The sequence below is a fragment of the Heterodontus francisci genome, chromosome 23 (assembly GCF_036365525.1).
Source record: "Heterodontus francisci isolate sHetFra1 chromosome 23, sHetFra1.hap1, whole genome shotgun sequence".
Lineage (NCBI taxonomy): Eukaryota > Metazoa > Chordata > Chondrichthyes > Heterodontiformes > Heterodontidae > Heterodontus > Heterodontus francisci.
In genome coordinates, this window is record NC_090393.1 from 29,633,172 (window position 1) to 29,654,906 (window position 21,735).

General features: G+C 42.2%; 1 protein-coding gene across 2 annotated transcripts in view; it reads right to left on the reverse strand.

Annotated features, from left to right (window-relative positions):
* The window catches only part of LOC137382672 (SEC14-like protein 2), a 63,159-nt gene extending 41,424 nt beyond the window's left edge, over nucleotides 1-21,735 (reverse strand). For both annotated transcript variants that reach the window (XR_010977256.1, XM_068054931.1), the window contains exons 1-4: nucleotides 21,620-21,735; nucleotides 15,493-15,568; nucleotides 900-943; nucleotides 86-148 (exon numbers count right to left, since the gene is read on the reverse strand). Coding sequence is in view for 1 of the 2 variants with exons in the window: in XM_068054931.1 (XP_067911032.1) it covers nucleotides 86-148; nucleotides 900-943; nucleotides 15,493-15,568; nucleotides 21,620-21,673 (237 nt within the window). In the remaining variant the exon portion in view is untranslated. The remainder of the gene's footprint in view (nucleotides 1-85; nucleotides 149-899; nucleotides 944-15,492; nucleotides 15,569-21,619) is intronic.

Genomic DNA, 21,735 nt, shown 5'->3' on the forward strand with positions numbered 1-21,735 from the left:
AGTTCAGGGTTCCTGTATCTGTTTAATCAGATTTGAGTCAGATCACAAAGCTCGATTTCCCAAATGCACATAGGTACAGTCTTACCTCAGGGGGTTGCCAGTCGCTGGTGAGCGTGTCAACTTTCATCTGTTTCCTGAACTCTACATGCTAAAAATAAACAGGAAAAGTTACCTCCCCACTCAATGTGGCATCCTGCCAACTCACTGAACTTAATCATTTTATTGACATCAAATTAAATAATTGAGGTTGAACATGCTATAGCATTTTACAAGCATTCTGGCAACATCATTTAATAACAAACTCAAGACGAAATATTCAGTAGTTTATTAGATAGACAAAGGCTGTTGTGCAGAACATCAGCTATTATTAAACAAAATGCTGAAAAACCCTGAACCAAGATAGTGTCTGCATGAACACCAAGTATATCACAACATTCAGTGAATTATATAAATAATCAACTGAGCATTTGAGTAGAGCGATGAAACAGTCCCGAAAAGGTGTTAGGCAGAACCCCAATGGGAAGAATATAATTATTTTATAATTTAGTTACACAGAACATGAACCTAGCCAGTGTTGTTGCTTCAAGTACAGTGTCAGGTACTGAAAGGATAAGAGCGTGCAGCTGAAATTCCTTAAATAGCAAGTTAATAATTTTGGACATGTCATTAATAAAAGTTTCAATCAAAGAGAGGAAGGGAAAATTGAAGCAACCAAGACACTCTCCCAAGAAAGATAGACAGAGGTTTAGGAACAACACCTGCCACTCCCCTCTGTCTCATTTAGGGAATGAAGTGGGGGAAACACTTTTTTTCAAAGAGGGAGGGCTTGGCTCATAGTCTCTATTGAAGATATAATGGGTACTATATGCAGTGCAATTTTTAATAGCAGTTTTTCCTACCTTGCTAATCATAAACTCCGCTTTCTGAAGATTGAAACTCCTGGCTGCAAAGAAGGAAAGTTTTCCGTCACTTTTTTAATTCTCATCTTAGAACATATTTTGCAATCAGGGATACACATAAGATGAAGGTTCATTGAGCTGAAAAATTAACTTTGGAGCAGCAGATAAAACAAAGAATAGAAAGTACAGTCATTTATTCCTGACCTTTGCTTATATGCACTCCTATTTCCCTTCTCCCATCTTCAGAATTATAGCATGCTTTTCCTTCACCTGAACTCCATGTGTGTCAAGAGTAGTGTAAACATGAGTTGCATCATAAAATACTTAAGATAAAAGTTCAGAGTTTGTTTCTTATTCACAGATCCTATTTTACAGGCTTTAGAACCATCAGTGGGAGTGGAAGCACAATATGTTCAACTGAATTGTAATTTCCTGCACGTTAAATGTTTGTTCAATTGATCAAAATGTTTCTGTTTCCTGATTTTTAGTTTATATTCTGGAAGGTAAGCAAAAATGACCCAGTGTATCTTGCATCTTAATTTCCTTCTCTGTATCAGCACTGCATATTCATGGGCTTGGTTCTCAATTGCTATGTTTCACATGAAAAATATTTATTTGCCTTTTTATTTGTCCCAGGCTGTTCAAAAGGATGCATTTGCGTTAGAGAAGCGTTACAAGTGTAACCTTAGGCTTTTGTCTCTACTACCTTGCCTAGTGGATGATTCCAAAATATATATATATCTCCTCGAGTAAATAAGTAACCCAATTGTTGTCTGACAAGCGTATTGCAAAGCTTTAGTAAGTTGTAGTGTACACAATGATTTCTAGACTATAGACATTGGAAGTGTTCAAAATGCAGCTGGATGCTGGGGCGAGGAGCTCGGGAGCTATTATGACAAGCTTCAGCTGACCAAATAGCTTTTTACTGGCCTTGACTGTTTTTGTGTTCAGAGTTAAAGTGAACACATAAACTAATTTCCTTTCTGTAAAACATATAGGCCGAACTTTCAGACCGTGTTAGTTAATCTACTGCATGGCGTAGATTTTCATCTTCACTGCCTAGGCGGTATTCTGGCAGAGCAGATCACCCATCCGTTCTAGATATCAATAGAACATAAATCACCAAATTCTACAACAGGCGGCCAATCTGCTCCGCTCCGCCAGAATACCACCCAGGTGATGAAGACGAAAATTGAGTCATTTATTGAGCAGTTTGACCTTCCTTCTTCTCAGGCTACATTGACTGGGTTGTCATAGTTATGAATGAGACAGAAATACATTGTTCACTGAACAGTTCTGGATTTATACGCAATTCTAAGAAATCTTGAAGCTCAGTAGCCCTTATAAAAAAAGCTGATTTCAATTTCACAGAATACCATAATTTTAGGGCTGAATTTTACACCGCCCCGCCCCCCCCACAAAGAGCGGGAAGGTGGCATGGGGGGCGTAAAATGGACCGGGAGGCTTGAGGGGTCCTTCCCAACCCGCTCCCGCCTCCGCCACCACATTACACAGAGCGGCAGTGATGTATAACGTCCCACCCGCCCCAGGTCAATCCAGTTAACGGCCACTTAAGGACCTCCACCCGCCGCCACGGGGATTTTACCCATGGCTAGTTGGGCGGCTCAGGCCCAAGAGAAGCCCCCTGACAAAATCAGGCAGCTTTCTGACGGCCTGGCCGGGGGCCGGAGGGGGGGGGGTGGCGGGGCTGGTGGTGGGTAGGGAAGCCACTCATGATCAGGTATCCTGTGCCCGACAGACAGCCGCCCCCAATGCCCCAACCACCCCCAACACGCACCCCCTGTCCCCCCAATCGACCACCCTTGCCTTGCCGGGGCCTGAATGATTGCCCCCGGCGAGGCCCCAAAATCTTACTGTTCTCCGGGGCCCCTGACATGGGCTGTCTTCAGCCGGGTTGCAGTCTCAGCAGTGACCACTGCTCCCAGTGGCGCTGCTGGGACTCAGCTGACGGCCCACTGATTGGCTGGCAGCTCTATTAGGCAGGAGTTCCTGCCTCAATAAGATGGAAGTCCCGTTCAGACCAATTAAGGGCCTGGGAAGCGCAAAATGCGGTCTGAATCCCCAGGCCAGACAGAGGCAGGTTCGCCACTGACGGCTCCCGTCCGCCAAGGGTAAAATCCAGCCCATAGTCACAAACTATTTAGCATACTCAGGATACTAATTGAAAACCTGTTAAACAACATTCTATCCCCTGTCAGATCAACAAGAAACAAAAGGAAATGTAATGCCTTTTAAACAGACTTCCATCATTATGAAATCTATCCTTCACCATAATGAAAAGTGCCAGTCACTTTGTTCCAATCTGTTCTCCACCTTCATAACTTGGCAGATAACATCCAAAAGTGTTTCCCCCCCACCCCTCTGTTGCCACCATGCTCACCAAAGTAATTAGTAGGTGTCAGCTGTGGCTCAGTTGACAGCCCTGTTGCTTCTAAGATTGTAGGTTCAAGTCCCACTCCAGGACTTGAGCACACAAATTAATGCTCACTGTCAAGAGATACCAGGCTGAACTTTATTAGCATGCCGCACATCGCGGCAGCCTTCAGATGCACCGTCGCTGAGCCCCTGCGAGATTTCGTGCGGGGGCTCATTTAAATGGAGAGGGTGGAGCAGTTGTCCCAGATGACATAGAGGGGATAGCCATTCCATCCCCAGCAACAGCATCCAGCGCCAGCATCATTTTAAAAGGGCTTCAAGTCCTTAGGTAAGAAATGAATTCGTAAAGTTAAATGTATGTGCATTCTCTTCATAAAAATAATTAAAAGATGGAGGCTCTTTCCCAACCCACCCCAATGTTTTTTTATTGGCCCATATCTCAAAGAGTTACTTTATCCCCAGCCCGAAGTTTCCACCCAACCACGTCACAATTGCCCTTCAACCCCTTCCCACCATCCCCACAGCCTATAAAAAGTGTTTATCCTGCTCCCTCATCCCCACCCTGATAATTTCACTCCTCCCTCCTCCCACCAGTATCTTGCCTTGAATTCCCAAAGGGGGATTGGAAGGCGTGGGACTTCTGGCCACTTGGCTGAATATCGGTGTGGGACAGCCCCCCGGTCCAGATAAGTTCATTAACATTTTTTGGCTTAAATTTTAGTAGGCAAATGAAGGCCCTGCCTCTTGGCGGCAGGGGCCCCCGCCCCGACGCCTCACCACCACTGGTAAAATGTGGCAGGGCTTTCTCGGCGTTGGGTGTCGTGGCGGGCCTCTCCTGGAAGAATTTTACAGGCCCCCACGCCCCCCACCTCGATCCCCGATGCCAGAGGTCTCGTAAAATTCAGCCCACCATCATTTGAATGAGATGTTAAACTGAGGCCCTATTTGCCCTCTCAGGTAGATGTAAAAGATCCCATGGGAATATTTTAAAGAAGAGCTGTGGAGTTCTACTTGGTGTCCTGGTAAATATTTATTCCTCAATCAACATTACAAAAAAAGATTATCTGGTCATTATCACATTCCTGTTTTTGGGTGCTTGCTACACACAAATTGGTTCCTGTGTCTGCTACATTACAACAGTGACTACATTTCAAAACGTACTTCATTTGCTGGAAAGCACTTTGCCAGTGGTTGTGAAAGATGCTATATAAATGCAAGTTTTTCTTTTTTTATATCATCTGTAAGAAATGGAGTAATTGAAATGCTGCAAGCAGATACTGACTGAGTTAGACGGATGGCTCATAGATGGGACAGTAATTTCAGCACTCCAAGAACCAATAATCACTGACCAGGTGGTGAAGATGGCAAAAAGGTGAATAAATTGGAATTACAGTATTTAGAAAATGACATTGTTTTACAAAGCCTTAATCTTCTCAGCAAAGGACTATTGTAGCTCTGGCAGACAAGCAACAGAGAAAATCCATCCGCTGGACCCTGTCTGCTTTCTTATATGACTTTGATACTGGGATATCTCTTATGGAAGGAGACAGAAACACCACTGACTCTAAGGGGGTTTATTCTGAAACCGGAAGCAGCCTCCACAAAGTGCTGGAATTGAGCAAAGCTGCGTAATGTTCTGGGAAGCAAAGTTGTAGTCAAGGCCCGTAATGTTGGCATGCTAACAAAACTGGGTGACAGCAAATTATGTCAAGCAGCACTGAAACACGTGGTAACCGCCACCACTCCCCACCACCACCCCCTCCCCCATCAACACCATATAAAAGAGTCCAGCAGCATGCAAGAATAACAATTCGTTTTTACAAACAGTACAAAAGAGTCTAACAAAACAAAAAGGTCTATGTGATTCCACTGTAAGAGCTGAGTGCATTTCGAGATGAAAGCATGCAGTCGGGAGGCTCCTAGTTTAAGAATGAGGAAGGCACTACAAGGTAAGGAATCTTTCTTTTTTAATACAGTGTTACGACCAGGTGAGAAAGGGGTCCAGGAGTTCCCTCTCAGCCTTTTCCTGGTTTGACCGTAACAGGGTTTAATTTTTTAAAAGACCATGTTTTTAGCTTCCCCTCAGTGAATTCTTGTTCACTTATCTCCAATTGTAATGTCAAAGAAATCAGCCAGACTGGTTTTCTTAGATTTAAACAAGAAAGGTGTAAGTTTATTAACCTTCTCACTCTAATTCGGTTAAAACTACGCGACGCAACCCCGCTAGCATGCATACGCGATGAACACACACGCAGATAGAGACAGAAAAGGGGAAAGATCAAGGGGAAAGATTTGAAGCAGTAGCTGGAGTTCATTTACTGTCTTTTGAGTTCGATGTAAAATCTTTGATTGCAGTTAAATCTTGCAGTCTTGTTGTGGCCCAGTGCACTCTTTCAAACTTGTTTCAATGATTTTCTGTCTTGGCTTAGTTTCTTCTGTTGGTCCCTGTCTTTGAGTGTGAGAGAGAGAGAGAGAGAGAGAAAGCGAGACAGGGAGATGCTGTCTTCCTTCAAGTTCAATTGCAGTCTGATTCAAACTGTTCTGTGGGCACAATTCAAAACTCCAATTTGGCTAGCAGGTTAGTCATGTGACAAGCCCTTATTTGGTACAACTGCTCCTGCAGTTTGTGGATTGTCCATCTTAGCAGACACCCTCAGTGGGGGGGAATGGAATGCTGGCTTTTTACACATTCATTGTCTGGTGATCAAAATCCATTTGGGTTAATTGAATCAGGGAGCAGTTCCATTGTCTTCTCCAGGCAACTGTCTCTTAGAATGCAAATATTTCCAGCCACCGTCGTTTTAAAATGAAGGTACAGCCATATTTCAGTCCAGTAAGAGTTTAAAAATTAATGTTCCATATGACGAAATTAATATGCCTCATTCTTGGCAGGTGGGGTTTCCATCACATTCAGTATCTCACACACCACAGGAAACCCGTTCGTACATAGGACTTGGAGGAGGAACATACTCCAGGAGTAAGGGCAGATTTACTAAAGGCATTATATTCCATGGTTGCTTAGTCCAAGCAATAATGTTTTAAAAGTATTGGGTGCGGTGGGGGGGGGGGGGGGGGGGTATGGTGGGTTATTCCATCTAGCATCTTTACATACACTATCTGTTCCAAGGGTGTCCAAGAACCATCTATGGAATGGGTCAGATTGCATTATACTGGACCATGGAGTTTCCTGCCAGACAGGTGGTACAATGGAGAAATCATTCCACTATCCATTTTCCAAATCTCTTTAGAAACCAAACATTCTCAGATTCTAGGACTTTATATGGCATATAGTGCCTAGTGAAATAATTTGGTACAGTCTGTGCTCTAAATTTCTGTGGCAGTTGTCCTGATTTCCCATCGTATCTTTGGCAAGAGATAGGATGAACCCCAAGAAGAACTATGTTTATGTCATTTGTCCAGGTTTCCTGCTAATATCCCACTGAAGTTATAGCAGGAGATCAAAACAAACCCAGGTGGAAATTCAGGACCCTTCAATCTATGGCCATCCACAGTGCAAGTGGCATTCTATCTGATTTATGAGGGGTTTGATAGAATGAAGGAATTACAATCTCCTGAGTCAAATAAAAATGGGAAAATTTATTTTTGGCTGGAATCTCAGGTGTGTCCTAAAAATCTACTCAATCAGAGTGACAACTTTAACAGGACTAATTGATGACCTGGAACTCACTAACATAGCTGGCTAAAAGCACAATCTTCCATTACTGAAAATTAAGATTACACATGTTTAGAAGTTCAGAAGAGGACACATTAGCCTGATGAAACCAGATTGGGAAGCCCCAATTTGGATGATTCAAAGGATTCTAACCATAAGACTAGTAACAATGAAAATAATGTCAAAAAATAAAAGTAAAACAAAGAAGACCAAATGAAACTTCAAAGGTAACTCATTAACTACGAACTATGAGGTCCACTTTGGCGCACAGATTGCTGTTCCTTCCTAGGGTAAACTAGCTGCCATTCCAATATGTGATCCTTTTATTCAGCATAAGAGATGGGTACTAAACATAGGCACAGCCAACAGGATACATCCACCTTTTTTTTTGCATTATGTCCCCCTCCTTCTCCCCCCTGCTCTAAATCCTGGATTTGTGAACTTGACAAGCTAAGTGCATTCACACTGCAAGCCAAAAGAGTGGGTAAAACTCTAGAAGGGTCATCTGAAAGAGAGAGATAAATCAAAATAATGTTTTTATAATGTATTTTCTATGTGCAAGTCTCATTCTGTTAGCACTGAGGTAGAGAAAGAACATGGCACGAGGATGATGAGACCCACAGTATCCAAAGTTTGGACAATTAATTTGTGGAAACAAATGTTAACCATCTAGTTTAGAAAAAAATAAACATAGTGTTCTGTATCAAAAGCTAAGCAAAAACTCTTTGTGAATTAGTGATTGGACTTCTGTTAGTATTTTCTTTTTAAATTTATGTACGTAGGCTGCAAATGCTATTAGCAAAAATAAACACATGGCGTTTTCATTTGATAGATCCATAAGAATAGAACCCAAACAAATAACTTTTTGGGATTGTAACTCTCAACCAAAAGTTAATATATACTTCTGATACAGCACAAGATGCAACAGAGGAAGCAATTCAATATTGAGAGTTCACTATCAATTACCTTTCTCATTTGTAGATTTTGTTTCGCTTAGTAAGAGATAGAAATGCCTATCAGGCTCATCAGTGCTTGCCCTATCCAGCAGATGATGCTACCTCATTGACTCTACACCCCTGCCATTCTCCAACCATTTAATAATGCCAACTCCTTGTGAAGTGGTCAATTTTAGGAAAGAGTCTGATATATGTCTCCACTCCAAATTTCTAATCCCCTAAAAATGGTCCGTTAGCACCAAAGGCACCAATAATAAAATTCTAATTCTCAAAGGGCCAGGAAATCTCCTTTCAACATGATGGGTAGCCCAGAAACACGTATACACATGTCTTTAAGAACTTTTAACTTGGGGAGCAAGGGAAAAGAAAACCTTGCACTTATAATGCACCTTTCATGATCACCAGATGTCCAAAGCACCTTACAGTCAATGAAGTACTTTGGAAGAGTAGTCACTGTTGTAATGAAGGAAATGTGGCAGCCAATTCGTGCACAGCAAGCTCCCATAAACAGCAATGTGACAATGACCAGATAACTTGTTTTTGTGATGTTGATTGAAGGATATATATTGGTGAGCACGCTGAGGATAACTCCCCTGCTCTTCTTAAAAATAGTGCCATGGGATCTTTGACTTCCACCAATGAGAGGGCAAACAGGGCCTCAGTTTAACATCTTATCTGAAAGGCAGCACTCCCTTAGTATTGCACTGGCGTGTCAGCCTAGATTGTTGTGCTCAAGTCCTGCAGTGGGACTTGAACCCATGACAAGAGACAAGAACACTACCAACTGAGCCATGGCTGACATACATAATAACATAATACGACATTAAATGTTTTTAATGTGGCCCTTGGTGGGTGAATTCACTGTCATCGCTAGCAGATCTCATTGTAGCTACTTGTAAATTTCTGTCTCTTTTTTTGAAGAAAGTCTAGTCAATCTCCCATGGGGGTTGCACATGGTGAGTTGTAGACTACAGTGGAGAAAGGAGTCACCAACAGCTGGAGGATGCATTTGAGGTGGAGGTTGTTGGTAAAATGTAGGATTCAGTTGCTTCCCACCCATCCCTTCCCCTCGCCCAATCACTGTGATTTCCCCAACCCCCTTGCTTCCATTGCTTCCCTTACCCCTTCATTTTCATACTCAATACTCAGTACATTCTCAATAGCCTTTATACTCTCATCACTAACCCTACCTCTTTCTCTTTAAACTAACCATTTAACCCATGTATCCTCTCGTGCTCTACTGTCATTACTTCTCCATGAACTCTCACTCACATCCTCCAAGGGAAGGTGGCAAGAGGCCAATGCCGCATCATCCTCAAGAGGTTTTGTTTCTCTCCTCCCCATCCTACAAGAGTTCTTCACTTCTTAGGCAGTCCCTTGGGATCAAGGATGACTTGCTTCCACTCCGGTTCAATGGGCTCTGAGTTGGCTGATAAGTCCAATGCTTGTTTTCAGACTCTGCCACATGAGGAGCAGGTGGTCTTTGAAGGGTCAGATAGATGAGTAGTATGGAGGTTTGTGCGCTCCCTCTGACAGTTTGACTTCTTCTCTGCATTTTCCTGATGAAGTCCCTTGAGGTGTACAATGCCTTCCCAAATGAGCCTTCTCCATCTAGGACTCCCACGAGTCGACGGGGATCTTTGATCTCTTCAGGGATGCTTTGAGGACATCTAAAGCATTTCTGCTGTCCTCTTGAGAGCCTCCTGGCGTGACCAAATTCTGAGTAGAACAGCAGCTTCGGGAGTCCGGTGTCAGGCATTTGAACAACATGTGCCACCCAGCAGAGCTGGTTCTGGGTGATTAGCACCCTGATGCTGGGCAGGTTGGCTTGGAAGAGGACACTGCTGCTGGACCACCTTTCTTGCCACCAGATTTGGAGGATATTCCGGAGGCATCTATGGTGGTACTTTTCCGGTGCTTTGAGGTGTTTGCTGTAAGTTGTCCACATCTCCGAAGCAGGAATGCAGGGATTACTACAGGAGTACTATACTATGTAATGCACAATGATTTATTCTGCATAGGTGGATCTGAATCTTTTTAAGGCCACAAATCTCATTGTAATTCAGTAAACAAAAGGCTTAGATCAAAGATTAATTGTTCCTTGGTCAGGAAACTTTACCAAATAGAAAATACTTACAAGTTTCAGGCTGCAAGTCATAAATTTAAAACATTATTTGTATCCATAACATAGTATGAGATCTGGAATGTGATGCCTGCACAGACTGAACATAACACATTTACTGTATTGCTGTCAGATATTTTTTTTTTATTTAGAGATACAGCACTGAAACAGGCCCTTCGGCCCACTGAGTCTGTGCCGACCAACAACCACCCATTTATACTAACCATACAGTAATCCCATATTTCCTACCACCTACGTACACTAGGGGCAATTTAAAATGGCCAATTTACCTATCAACCTGCAAGTCTTTGGCTGCGGGAGGAAACTGGGGCACCCGGCGAAAACCCACGCAGTCACAGGGAGAACTTGCAAACTCCGCACAGGCAGTATCTCAGGGTGTAGCTCGCAATAAGTCTGATTGTGCACATATGGTAATGGCAGGAACATTTTATTACATAATGCACAGTATATTGTTCAACTAAGGTGTCACTGTGCCCCTATAAGGTCATAAATTCCAATTACTGTTAAAAAGTACATGCTCTTCTTTCAAACAATGGCTGAAGCATTTTAGAACGTAATTGTTGTTTGGTCAGAGATCATGAAACAAAATGTCTTTGGCAGTTTCAGGCTCAAGGCTAGAAGTATAAGGCAGACTATAAAACATTTCAGGATTGCTTTGCAAAAACAAAGTGTGATGTACCTATGAACAAACAAACCAATGAGGAAAGATCATCTTGCTCATCAAGTCTACCCCATTCAGACATGATGCAGCCACATATACCAATGGCTTCCCCCCAACCCCAAGTCACACAATCTCTTTGGGAGAAGCAAATGACACAAAGTGGGTTGACACTGAAAGAAAGTACATACCATACACAAGACTTTTAAGCCCTGATTTTAACTCGGCGCAAGTGCAGGGACCAGGGCAGATGGGAAGCGTGAATGACAGTGCTGGCATGAGGCCAGAGCCATTTTAACTCCTGGGTTCCCCTCAGAAACGTCGAGGAGGCCGGTGGGCAGGAGGTGGATTTAGCACAAGAGAAGGCTGCCACTGAGGACCCGAAGGAACGATACCTGGTACTAACGTAACATACCTAGACCTCTCTGTTGGTCACAATCCTCGTCTGCTGCCAGATTTCATTGGTGAGCCCGGCACTGAGGCGATCAGAAGTTGAGCACTGAATGGCGCCATCAGACCCAGATTTTTAACTATTTATGAGGCCTCTGCCTGCCTGTGGGTGGCAGCGCCCAGAACCCGGCAGTTAAAATGCCACATTAATATATTTTATATATCTAAAATGCTGATTTTATAATTTTATAATTCTTGAGGTTACAATCAGAAATGAAATTACAAGCCGTTGACCCTATATATATATATTGGCAAGTCAAACTTTGAACTTGTATTGGAAGTCCTCATATAACTTGTAAATCAGCATGGAGCACTTTTTTTGCTTCACACTTTCTTGGCTTTATCCTCTGCTACTTCACAGTTGTTTTCTGACAAGGATTTTACGATGATTGTGTGTTGTGTTCCAATTTGCTTTGCTCTTTGTCTCTGCCTTAAGTCTTATTCTTTTAATTAATGTTTACCAGCTTAATCTCAATTTGAATGAAATCAGCAGTGATGACAAGCATTAATTAGGTCTCTGTCAGCAGCTATCAGGCTATAGACAGAGTATGGCACAGACAAGAAATGCTCAAATCATGTACTCGGTTTCATCAAGTATCATGAGAATAGCCAATGAAATGAAGGCCAAATTCACGCACTCACCACTATGCTCCTTTCCTCTGGAATTCTCTACAGTCTGCTGCACCTTGCCATCTCCCTCGCTACTTTCTCAAAACCCATCCCATTCCCCCATGCCTTGATTCCATAACCAAGCCTCTCCATTTTTCTCCCATTTTCCTATGCTCATAGTCATCCATATTCTTTTCCTTTTTAATATAAAGTGCACTGAGACATTTTCCTACACATAAGGAGCCCTATAGAAATGCAAGTTGTTGTTTTTGTTGTTGTTGAATTCAATGAAGCAAAGGACTTGCATTTATACAGTGTCCTTTTATGACCTCAAGACATCCCAAAGCGATTTACAACCAATAAAATTCTTTTTGACGTTTCATCGCAATTGTAAAGTAAGAAACACGGCAGACAATTTATGCAAAGCAAGCTCCCACAAACAACAATTAAATAAATAACGAGGGAACTCTCCTGCTGTTCCTTGAATACTGCTGTGGGATCTTTTACATGTACCTGAGAGGGCAGATGGAGCCTTGGTATAATGCCTGATCAAAGAGACAGTGTCTCCAACAGTACAGCACTCCCTCAGTACTGCACTGAAGTGCCAACCTAGATTACATGCTCTAGTCTCTACAGCAAGGCTTAAACCCATAGCTTTCTGACTCAGAGTCAAGAATGATAACACTGAGCTGAGGCTGAACCACTACTAAATTAATTTTAGGCTTGACAAGCTGTACCAGATCATTCCAGACCAATTTACCCCTATAAAAGAGTGAAGGACCAATCAGTTTGAATGATGATAGCCTATATTATGAAAGGTATTGCCTTCTGCTACTTTGGTTCGTTGGTATGAGTTAAAGAATATATTCTATAACCAGATACTGCTTGGTACAAGGAAAACTGGGAACTAACACTTTTTTCATCTCAAATTTTTCTCCCTCTCCTTCTCTCCAGAAGACATTGACTCCTTGCTGAAGTACAATTCTAGTCAAGGACTGTAGGCAGGCTATTTGACTGCTTAGGCATCCACACTTCCAGCAGGTGTCCCTAGATAACAGTCAGGAGCAGGAACTCTGCACAATTTGTCTTCTCCTGAACCCCCAGAGGCAGAGGTCAATTCCAGTGGTCATATCACCACTTGGATGAGATAAGCTAACTCAGCACAGATCCTTCCCACTCTGTATGATTCAGCTATTCAGATATGAGCCTTAGCTCACACTCTTGTCCCTTGAGCCAGAAGGTTTTTGATTTAAGTCACACTCAGAGACTTGAGCACGAAACCTCGGCTGAGACATCGTTGCAGTACTGAGGGTCTGCTGCATTGTTGGAGGTGCCATCTTTTGGATGAGATGTTAAACCATGCTGAGAGGTAGATGTAAAAGGTCCCATAACACTATTTTAAAAAAAGCAAGGGAGTTCTCACATGGTGCCCTCCCAACAATTTACCCTCTACCAATATCACTATAACAGATTGTCTGGTCATTTACCTGATTGATGTTTGTAGTACCTTGCTGAGTGCATTTCCCCACGTTACAATAGTAACTCCCTTTCAGAAGTACTTCAATGGCTGTGAAATGCTTTGATTTGTCCTGTGGACATGAAAGGCACCATACAAATGGAAGTTTTTTTGATCAATTCACCATAAAAATCCAGTCAGCCATCAGGGAAGCCTTAACTGTTGCATTTTTTATAGAATTGTACGTTGCCTTGAATTGCCACTATGTTAAGCAATAGTTCTACAGATTAACCATTTTACTGTAATGTTATCAAAACCCAAGACATCAGCAATTACATGACTGTTTAAAAGAAAGAAAGATTTGCGTTTATTTAGTACCTTTCACAACCTCAGGATGCCCCAAAGTGCTTTACTTGTTAATAAAAGGCGTTATATTTGCCAGAGAAAACCAAGGTTTTACGTAGCATTATCGATGCACCTGTAGGAGTTGCTATTTTAATATGTGCAACAGTGTTTTTGCAGTTACCTGGGGACTACGATGTGAGATAAGTTGAAACTCCTCGAAAGATTTATGCCACATGACTACACTCAAAGAGCTCATATCGAAACTCCGAAACTTCATTAGGCTCTTTGATAAAGGTGCGATGGCAGTTTGAGTATTCTTCCAAATACAGGCTTGTTCCAGAAACCTTGTTTGGACCCACATGCTCACACTTAGCTTTTGCAATGCTCAATAACCATCAAGAAGATTTTCCTTATTTAACTAATTCCTAAAACCACAGTAGTTGAGGAAAAATCTGCATTACGTGCAAATGTTGATGCAAAATTTGCAAAATCGCTGCATGGTAACAGAAATGCCGAATAAGCAGATCTACTATCATTGTATTGTGAACAACTAACTAAACAAATGATTCAGTGGCCTCCAACTACAAGGATTTAAACAATTCCAAAAGAATTTTCTCTACAGTCCACAATGCTAATGAAAACCTCACAGTAAAAGTGGACTGATTGTCAAAGAAATACAGTACATGAAGTTGAAGGTCAAACCTCCAAAATTGCTGACGTGTTAGCGATGGACAAGCATTTGAGTAAGTTTGGTTAAAATGAAGTAAAATTATGGACTAGAAAGAGGATGACTCATTTAGATTTCTTAGCATCAACATAACAAATAAGTGTTTTGGCATGCCTAAAACTTGGGAATGTAAATTGAGCACTGTTACTGCTTTTCCAGCACTTGGCCTTCCTTTCAGTCTATTCTTTCGATATATGGATACAGATTCATGTTAATTCTGAGCGTTATTTAGTTCTGTTTGTTTACCCAACTCCTAGCATGGAGAGGACAACAGCCTCACAGTTTAACTTGGGTCCTATTTATCTGACCATCTCCAACAAGAGAGAATCTAACCATCTCCCCTTGACATTCAACAGCATTACAATTGCTGAATCCCCCACTATCAACATCCTGGGGGTTATCATTGACCAGAAACAGAACTGGAGTAGCCACATAAATACTGTGCCTGCAAGAGCAGGTCAGAGGCTAGGAATCCTGCGGCGAGTAACTCCCTTCCTGACTCCCCAGTGCCTGTCCACCATCTACTAGGCACAAGTCAGGAGTCTGATGGAATACTCTCCACTTGCCTAGATGGGTGCAGCTCCAACAACACTCAAGAAGCTCCACACCATCCATGACAAAGCAGCCCGCTTGATTGGCAACCCATCCACAAAATTTACTCCCTCCATCACCGAAGCACAGTGGCAGCTGTATGCATCATCTACAAGATGCATTGCAGCAACACACCAAGGCTCCTTAGACAGCACCTTCCAAATCTGCGACCTCTACCACTTAGAAGGACAAGGGCAGCAGATGCATGGGAACACCACCACCTGCAAGCCACACACCATCCTGACTTGGAACTATATCACCATTCCTTCACTGTTGCTGGGTCAAAATCCTGGAACTCCCTTCCTAACAGCACTGTGGGTGTACCTACACCCCAAGAACTGCAGGGGTTCAAGAAGGCAGCTCACCACCACCTTCTCAAGGGCAATTAGGGATGGGCAATAAATGCTGGCCTGTCCAGCGACACCCACATCCCAGGAATGAATTTTTAAAAATCTGATCTTGTGGAACTCCTACTTGACAACGAAGCATCCTGGTGAAAGCTAACTTTATGAGTAAAGCATGGAAAAAAAGGAATTGGTAAGAAGTAAACACAACTAAAGATTTCCATGTAACTGTACGTAAAAGTACCTCTGAGCCATCGCAGGAGGAAGTGGTCATCTTGAGCAGGGAGGCTAGAGAGGATATCTTGGATGTTCTCTCGGAACTGTGGGATAGACAGAAAAAATGGAATTGCTCTGATGTCAAGTACACAGTTCAAAGTACATCAGCATCTAAAAGTCACACTGCTAAGCAGTATTTAATCTGGCACATCTAGATCATAAGAGCACAGAACAAGTTTTGCCAGCACTTGGCCCTTCCTTTTAGTCTGTTATTTTAAAGTATTTGGCTATAGATCCCAGAAGCTATCATCAAATGCTTGATATGCACGTCATAAAGAGCTCTGTGTAATAAACACACCCACTCCTGTTTGGCAGGCTGCACAAGTATTTGTTGCAAATCAGTGCTCTGTTGTGTGCACTGCTTATGTATCTTGTGAGAAATACTGAATTTATCAAATGGATGACATCCAAATATGCTTGTAGCAGTTTGAAAACGACATCAATCAATTATGAATGTTTCTGATTATTTAAAATAATTGTTTGGACTATAACACTGTGGAGTCTTAAGCAAATCACACTAAACACAGACTAGTTTGATGCAGTGAAAGGTCATTGAAGATGAACTCCGATAAGAGTAAATCCATGTTAAGATTAACTTTTCATAGGCCCAAATCTGTCACTTTGAATGGAAATTTAATCATGAATTAGATTAAATCTCTTTGATAAACTGAGCTATTCAGGACATTCATTATGTCTGTAGGATGTGTTACCAAAGTGCCCCAGTTTACCTTTGGTTCAACAAAGAATTAGTTCCACTGCACAATTCACATGCAACATTTCCTTATAGGTCATTGAGTTAAGTGGGTTTAAAATATTGATTGTCAATTCAACTGCTAATAGTTACTAATCACAATACAAAAACTCTAAGAGTGAAAATGAAAAATGTTGGTCTCATTAGTTGGAACACTGCCACTTTCACCTCTAGTATCTGGGTTTTAATCCAGCCCAGATACTTATGAGGTGATCAAAATGTGCTTTCTCTGATAGTTTCAACTAAAATGAATTTAGCCTATCTTAGTCCCATTTCCAATATAAATGCGCTTGCAGCACTATGACACTGGTGTACGTAATTTGGCACACATTACCACAAATGGCTATAAGGATTGACAGTGCTAGGAAAGGAAAATATCACACAGGTACAGTGAGTGCGTTGGTATGAGGCTTGGGCTGAATGATGGAATAGAGCAGGGTGAACTCTATAAAATACCTAACCCATGCCTAACCTGATCTCCGAGTTTTCAATGCTGTCACAAAGAGTAAAAGTGTTCAATCCCAACACTGTCATCTCTCTCCTTGATCGGCATAAATATCACGAAACAAATAACATAAAATAAACAAAATGTTTTTTGTAAAATAGTCTTTAACAGAACATCACGATTGTTGAGAGTGTGGGAGTTAGCAATGTGCAAAGTTCAAATTTTTCTATTCTTCATAGACAAGAAAATTACTTTTTTCTTTTGGTTAAGACATTTTTGAAATCTTTCTTGGGTAGCCACTTGCTGTACATCATTTCATCAAGCCATTACACAGAACTTTACGGTCAGGGATTCATTGCAGTGATAATATTGGTGATGCACACTGTAAGTTAGACTGTTAGCTCCAGTGGCAAACTTAACGCCACAATTTGCTGGAAAAATAATGAGGATACAACGCAACAAGGTTCAGGAGTGGAGTGGGCAGAGTAAGAAATGGCTACAACCTAATAGTGGTTTTACGTCCAAGTGTGGGAAAATGTCCAAAGTTATGGTTTGACAAATGTAGGACCTAAAACCAAAGAATTGAGATTAATATATTAAATCCTTGCACAGAGTGGATCTGTGCTTTAAAGAGACTGCTGTGCTGAAACCAGGATCCTGAATGAGTTCTCATTAAGTAATCTTTTGAACACAAATCCCACGTTTGCACTTCCTTGCATTTTGCTTTCTCTCTATAGATAAGTTGTGTATTTGCACATAACTGGGTCTGTCCTGACCCAAGTCCAATGCATCATGCTTAATTTGCTAGGTGTCCCACTAGCCATTCTACTGGTAAAGCTACTACTGTAATTTGGACAATACTTATATTGGGCAATCAGCTAATTGAGAAAGTTGCACATAGTCCTGATGACGCAAAGTGGGTTTAACTGATGCTGCCACTGTGATATAAATCTGTGGATGGGCTCATATCTCCCTTACACTTGGGACCTTTGTTCTTGTGATTCGATGGTCATAAAGATCTCATCAGTGATTCTGCTCAAATATTCAATTCGCCTGCAGGACCCAGGGTTTAGAGATAGGACAAGGTCAGCACTGTAGTCCGGCAATTAGCCAAAGAAGCAATCAGGTCACCCTGGCCCTACCAAGAAACAAATCACTTCAATCATTATCCCCTTTTGGAAAGCTTTGATATTATACCCATATAATGTTTCCTTGCATTCCAACTGGTCAGTTACACTTTACGGATTCTAGGATTTGTGTGTCTGCAATTATTTTTAATTTGAAATTGCAAATTGAACAGCTGATGAATCCTTCAGGGCACTGCCAGGTCAGCAGTAATATTCTGGTTCTAAGTGATAGCAGTGGGTAAAGCAGTGTTAATCCAGCAAATTAGACACTGACACAGAAGCAAAATATTGCAGATACTGGAAATCTGAAATAGAAACAGAAAATGCTGGAAATACTCAGCAGGGCTGGAATCATCAGTGGACAGAGAAGCAGTTAATGTTCCGGGTTGATGACCTTTCATAAGAACTAGAAAAAGTTAGAGATGTAACAGGTTTTCAGCAAGCATAGAAGTAGGGAAAGGGAGGAGGGGAGGAAAGGACAAAAGGATAGGTCTGTGATAGAGTGGAAGGCAGGAGAGATTAAATGACAAAAGGGATGATGGTGCAAGGTGATAATGGGACAAGAAAATAAACAAAAGATGGGTCTAGAAAAGGTGTAAATGGGAATAGCAAAATCATCAGCAACAGCTGACGTCCAAAAACAAAAGAAGGGCAAAGGTTACGATCTGAAATTGATGAACTCAATGTTGAGCCCAGAGGCTGTAAAATGCCTAATCATGCTTGCAGGCTGAACAGAGGTGTTCCACAAAAGAGTTATCCAATCTGCGTTTGGTCTCCCCAATGTAGAGACCACAGCATGAGAAGCATATAAATTGACCTTGAAGGGAGGAGGTAAAATGGCAGGTGTTAAATCTCTTGTAGGGGATTCTTTTTCTGACAATGGACTAATAATATCTGCTATAAGTCCACTGACTCGCACAGCTACCTTGACTACAATTCCTCCCACCCTGCTTCTTGTAAGGACTCTATTCCATTCTCCCAGTTTCTCTGTCTCCGTTGCATCTGCTCTGACATTGCCAGCATCCATGCCAGTGCTTCCGATATGTCCATTCTGATGAAAGGTCATCAACCTAAAACGTTAACTCTGGTCCTCTCTCCACAGATGCAGAGTATTTCCACCATTTCCTGTTTTTATTTCAGATTTCCAATATCCGCAGTATTTTGCTTCAGTTTCTAATATATCATTTTTCCTCGACCAATGATTTTCCCACCCACCATGGTTGACAGGGCCCTTGACCATTTCCTGCACTTCTGCTCTTACTTGTTCCCCTCCCTCCCATGAACCAAGATAGTGTTCACCTTGTCCTCAAATTCCATCCCACCAGCCTCCACATTCAATGGATTATGCTCTTCCATTTCCACCACCTCCAGCGTGACACCACCAGCAAACACATCTTTCCCTCCACCCCCCTCCCCACTTTAAGCATTCGAAAGGGACTGTTCCCTCCACGAAACTCTGGTCCACTCCTCAATCACCCTCAACAACCTCAGGAAGCACAGGAAATGCAACACCTGCCCTTTTACCTCCTCCCTTTTCACTGTCCAAGGCCCGAAACACTCATTCCAGGCGAAACAGCGACTTTCTTGTATTTCTTTCAATTTAGTATACTGTATTCACTGCTCACAATGTGGTATCCACTAATTTGAGGAGTCCAAACACAGATTGGATGACCATTTTGCAGAACACCTCTGTTCAGTCTGCAAGCATGATTAGGCACTTTACAGCCTTCTGGACTCAACATTGAGTTCAACAATTTCAGATTGTAACCTCTGCCCTCTTTTTTTCTGTTTTTGAACTTCAGCTCTTGCTGATGATTCTGCTATTTGCATTTACACGTATCCTAGACCCATCTTTTGTTTATTTTCTTGTCCCATTATCACCTTGCACCATCATCCCTGTTGTCATTTAATCTCTCCTGCCTTCCACTCTATCAGAGGCCTTCCCTTTTGTTCTATTCCCCATTCCCCTTTTCCTTGTCTCTGTACTTACTTCATACCTGTTACATCTCTACCTTTTTCTAGTACTGAGGAAACGTCACAGACCTGAAACGTTAACTCTGTTTCTCTCTCCACGGATGTTGCCAGACCTGCTGAGTATTTCCAGCACTTTCCATTTTTATTTCAGACCTGAAACATTAACTCTGTTTCTCTCTCCACAGATGCTGAGTATTTCCAGTATTTTCTGTTTTTATTTTAAATTAGACATTATCGATTTTATATTTGGGAAAGAGCTATGGAAGTGCAATTCTCAGTGTTTTGCCAAGGTTCACGGGGGAGGGGCGTAGAGGGTCCCAGGAAATGTTGGCATAAGTAATGGTCTGGGTCACTCATACCATAATTTCCTGGCAATAGTAAAGGCATGCATCGTAGAAGTAGCATTACCAGGGCGCACATTTCCAGCAAATACTGGCCTCGTGTAATTTGTCCTATTGGTAGCTTTCTCCCAAGCTTTTGCCAGTGCAGCCTAAGCAGCCATATGGTGAGGGGGGAGAGGGTGATTCTTCCACTAATTTTCCCTCTTTCCCTGTAAGAAATTGGCTGATTTTTAATTTGATGCCTCCCACAACGGTGCAGCTAAGATTCGGTAACTGCTGTAACAACTACATTCTACAAACAACATGTTCACTTCCAATTACTGCAGTCTTAATACAAATTATGATAAAAGCAAAATACTGCAGATGCTGGAAATCTGAAATAAAAACAAGAAATGCTGGAAATACTCAGCTGGTCTGGCAGCATCTGTGGAGAGAGAAGCAGAGTTAACGTTTCAGGTCAGTGACCCTTCATCAGAACTGGCAGATATTAGAAATGTAAAAGGTTTTAAGCAAGTAAAGCGGGCGGGGGGCAAGAGATAACAAAGGAGAAGGTGTTGATAGAACAGAGAGTCCCAGAGAATAACTGACCAGAAGGTCATGGAACAAAGGCAAACGGTATGTTAATGGTGAAAGACAAAGCGTTAGTACAGAGAGGGTGTGAATAGACTGTAAAGCACAAAGCACTCCAAGCACAAACATTAAAAAACAGAAACAGTGGGTAGCACAGTAGAATCAAACGAAAAAAAAACTAAAATAAAATAACCAAATTGATACCTCGTTGCTAATCACATATCTCCACATATTGTGCAGCAATGCCAATACACAAGCACATTCTCTAAGAACATAATACAATGTGGTCTGAGATGGTTCCTCCCTATCACAGCAGTGACAATAACATTAATTATGTAAAGCTGTGGGGCCAGCAATGTTGCGCGATACCAGCTCCAGTGGCACCTCGCGCTATTTATTTGTCCCTGTCTGAGCACTAAGGTAGCAACACCATCTCAGAGGTTATCAAGAGAGGAGTGTGTGCAGACATCGGATCCCCAGCTTCTGAAATGACCTATAATAACCTTGTCTTTTGCACATATCCAGGTTTTTTTTGGACACAAAGCCACCCTTTATCCCTGCAACTCGCTGCTGGAGATCTTGATGTGATCGGTGCCAGAGAGAATCCTTTTAATCCTGCACCTACAGCCTCAGGCTGTGTCCAGTAGCTGCTCGCAATCTCTGCCCATCCTTTACCAAGGCCTGCAGTGCAAAGTCGAGCTTTATGTTTGCACAGCAGTAATCTTCCCAACCACACAGGAAGTAACCAGCGGATCTTCACTAAGAGGTCCCTAACCAAGTGTAAGAGGATCTGTTGTTAACATATCCATGAGCTACAAAACCTGTCGTACTCCAGACCGGTTCGCTTGTGATTCCTCTCCCAGTCACGGTGCACAAGCCCCCCTTACCTTACTGAGAGTTTCAGCCTGTTTGGGGCTCAGGTCGCCGACTCTGCCGCTCATTGCAGCTTTTGCAGCTGATCTGACAACTCGTTTCTGGTTAATGTTGGTTGCTTCGCTCCGCC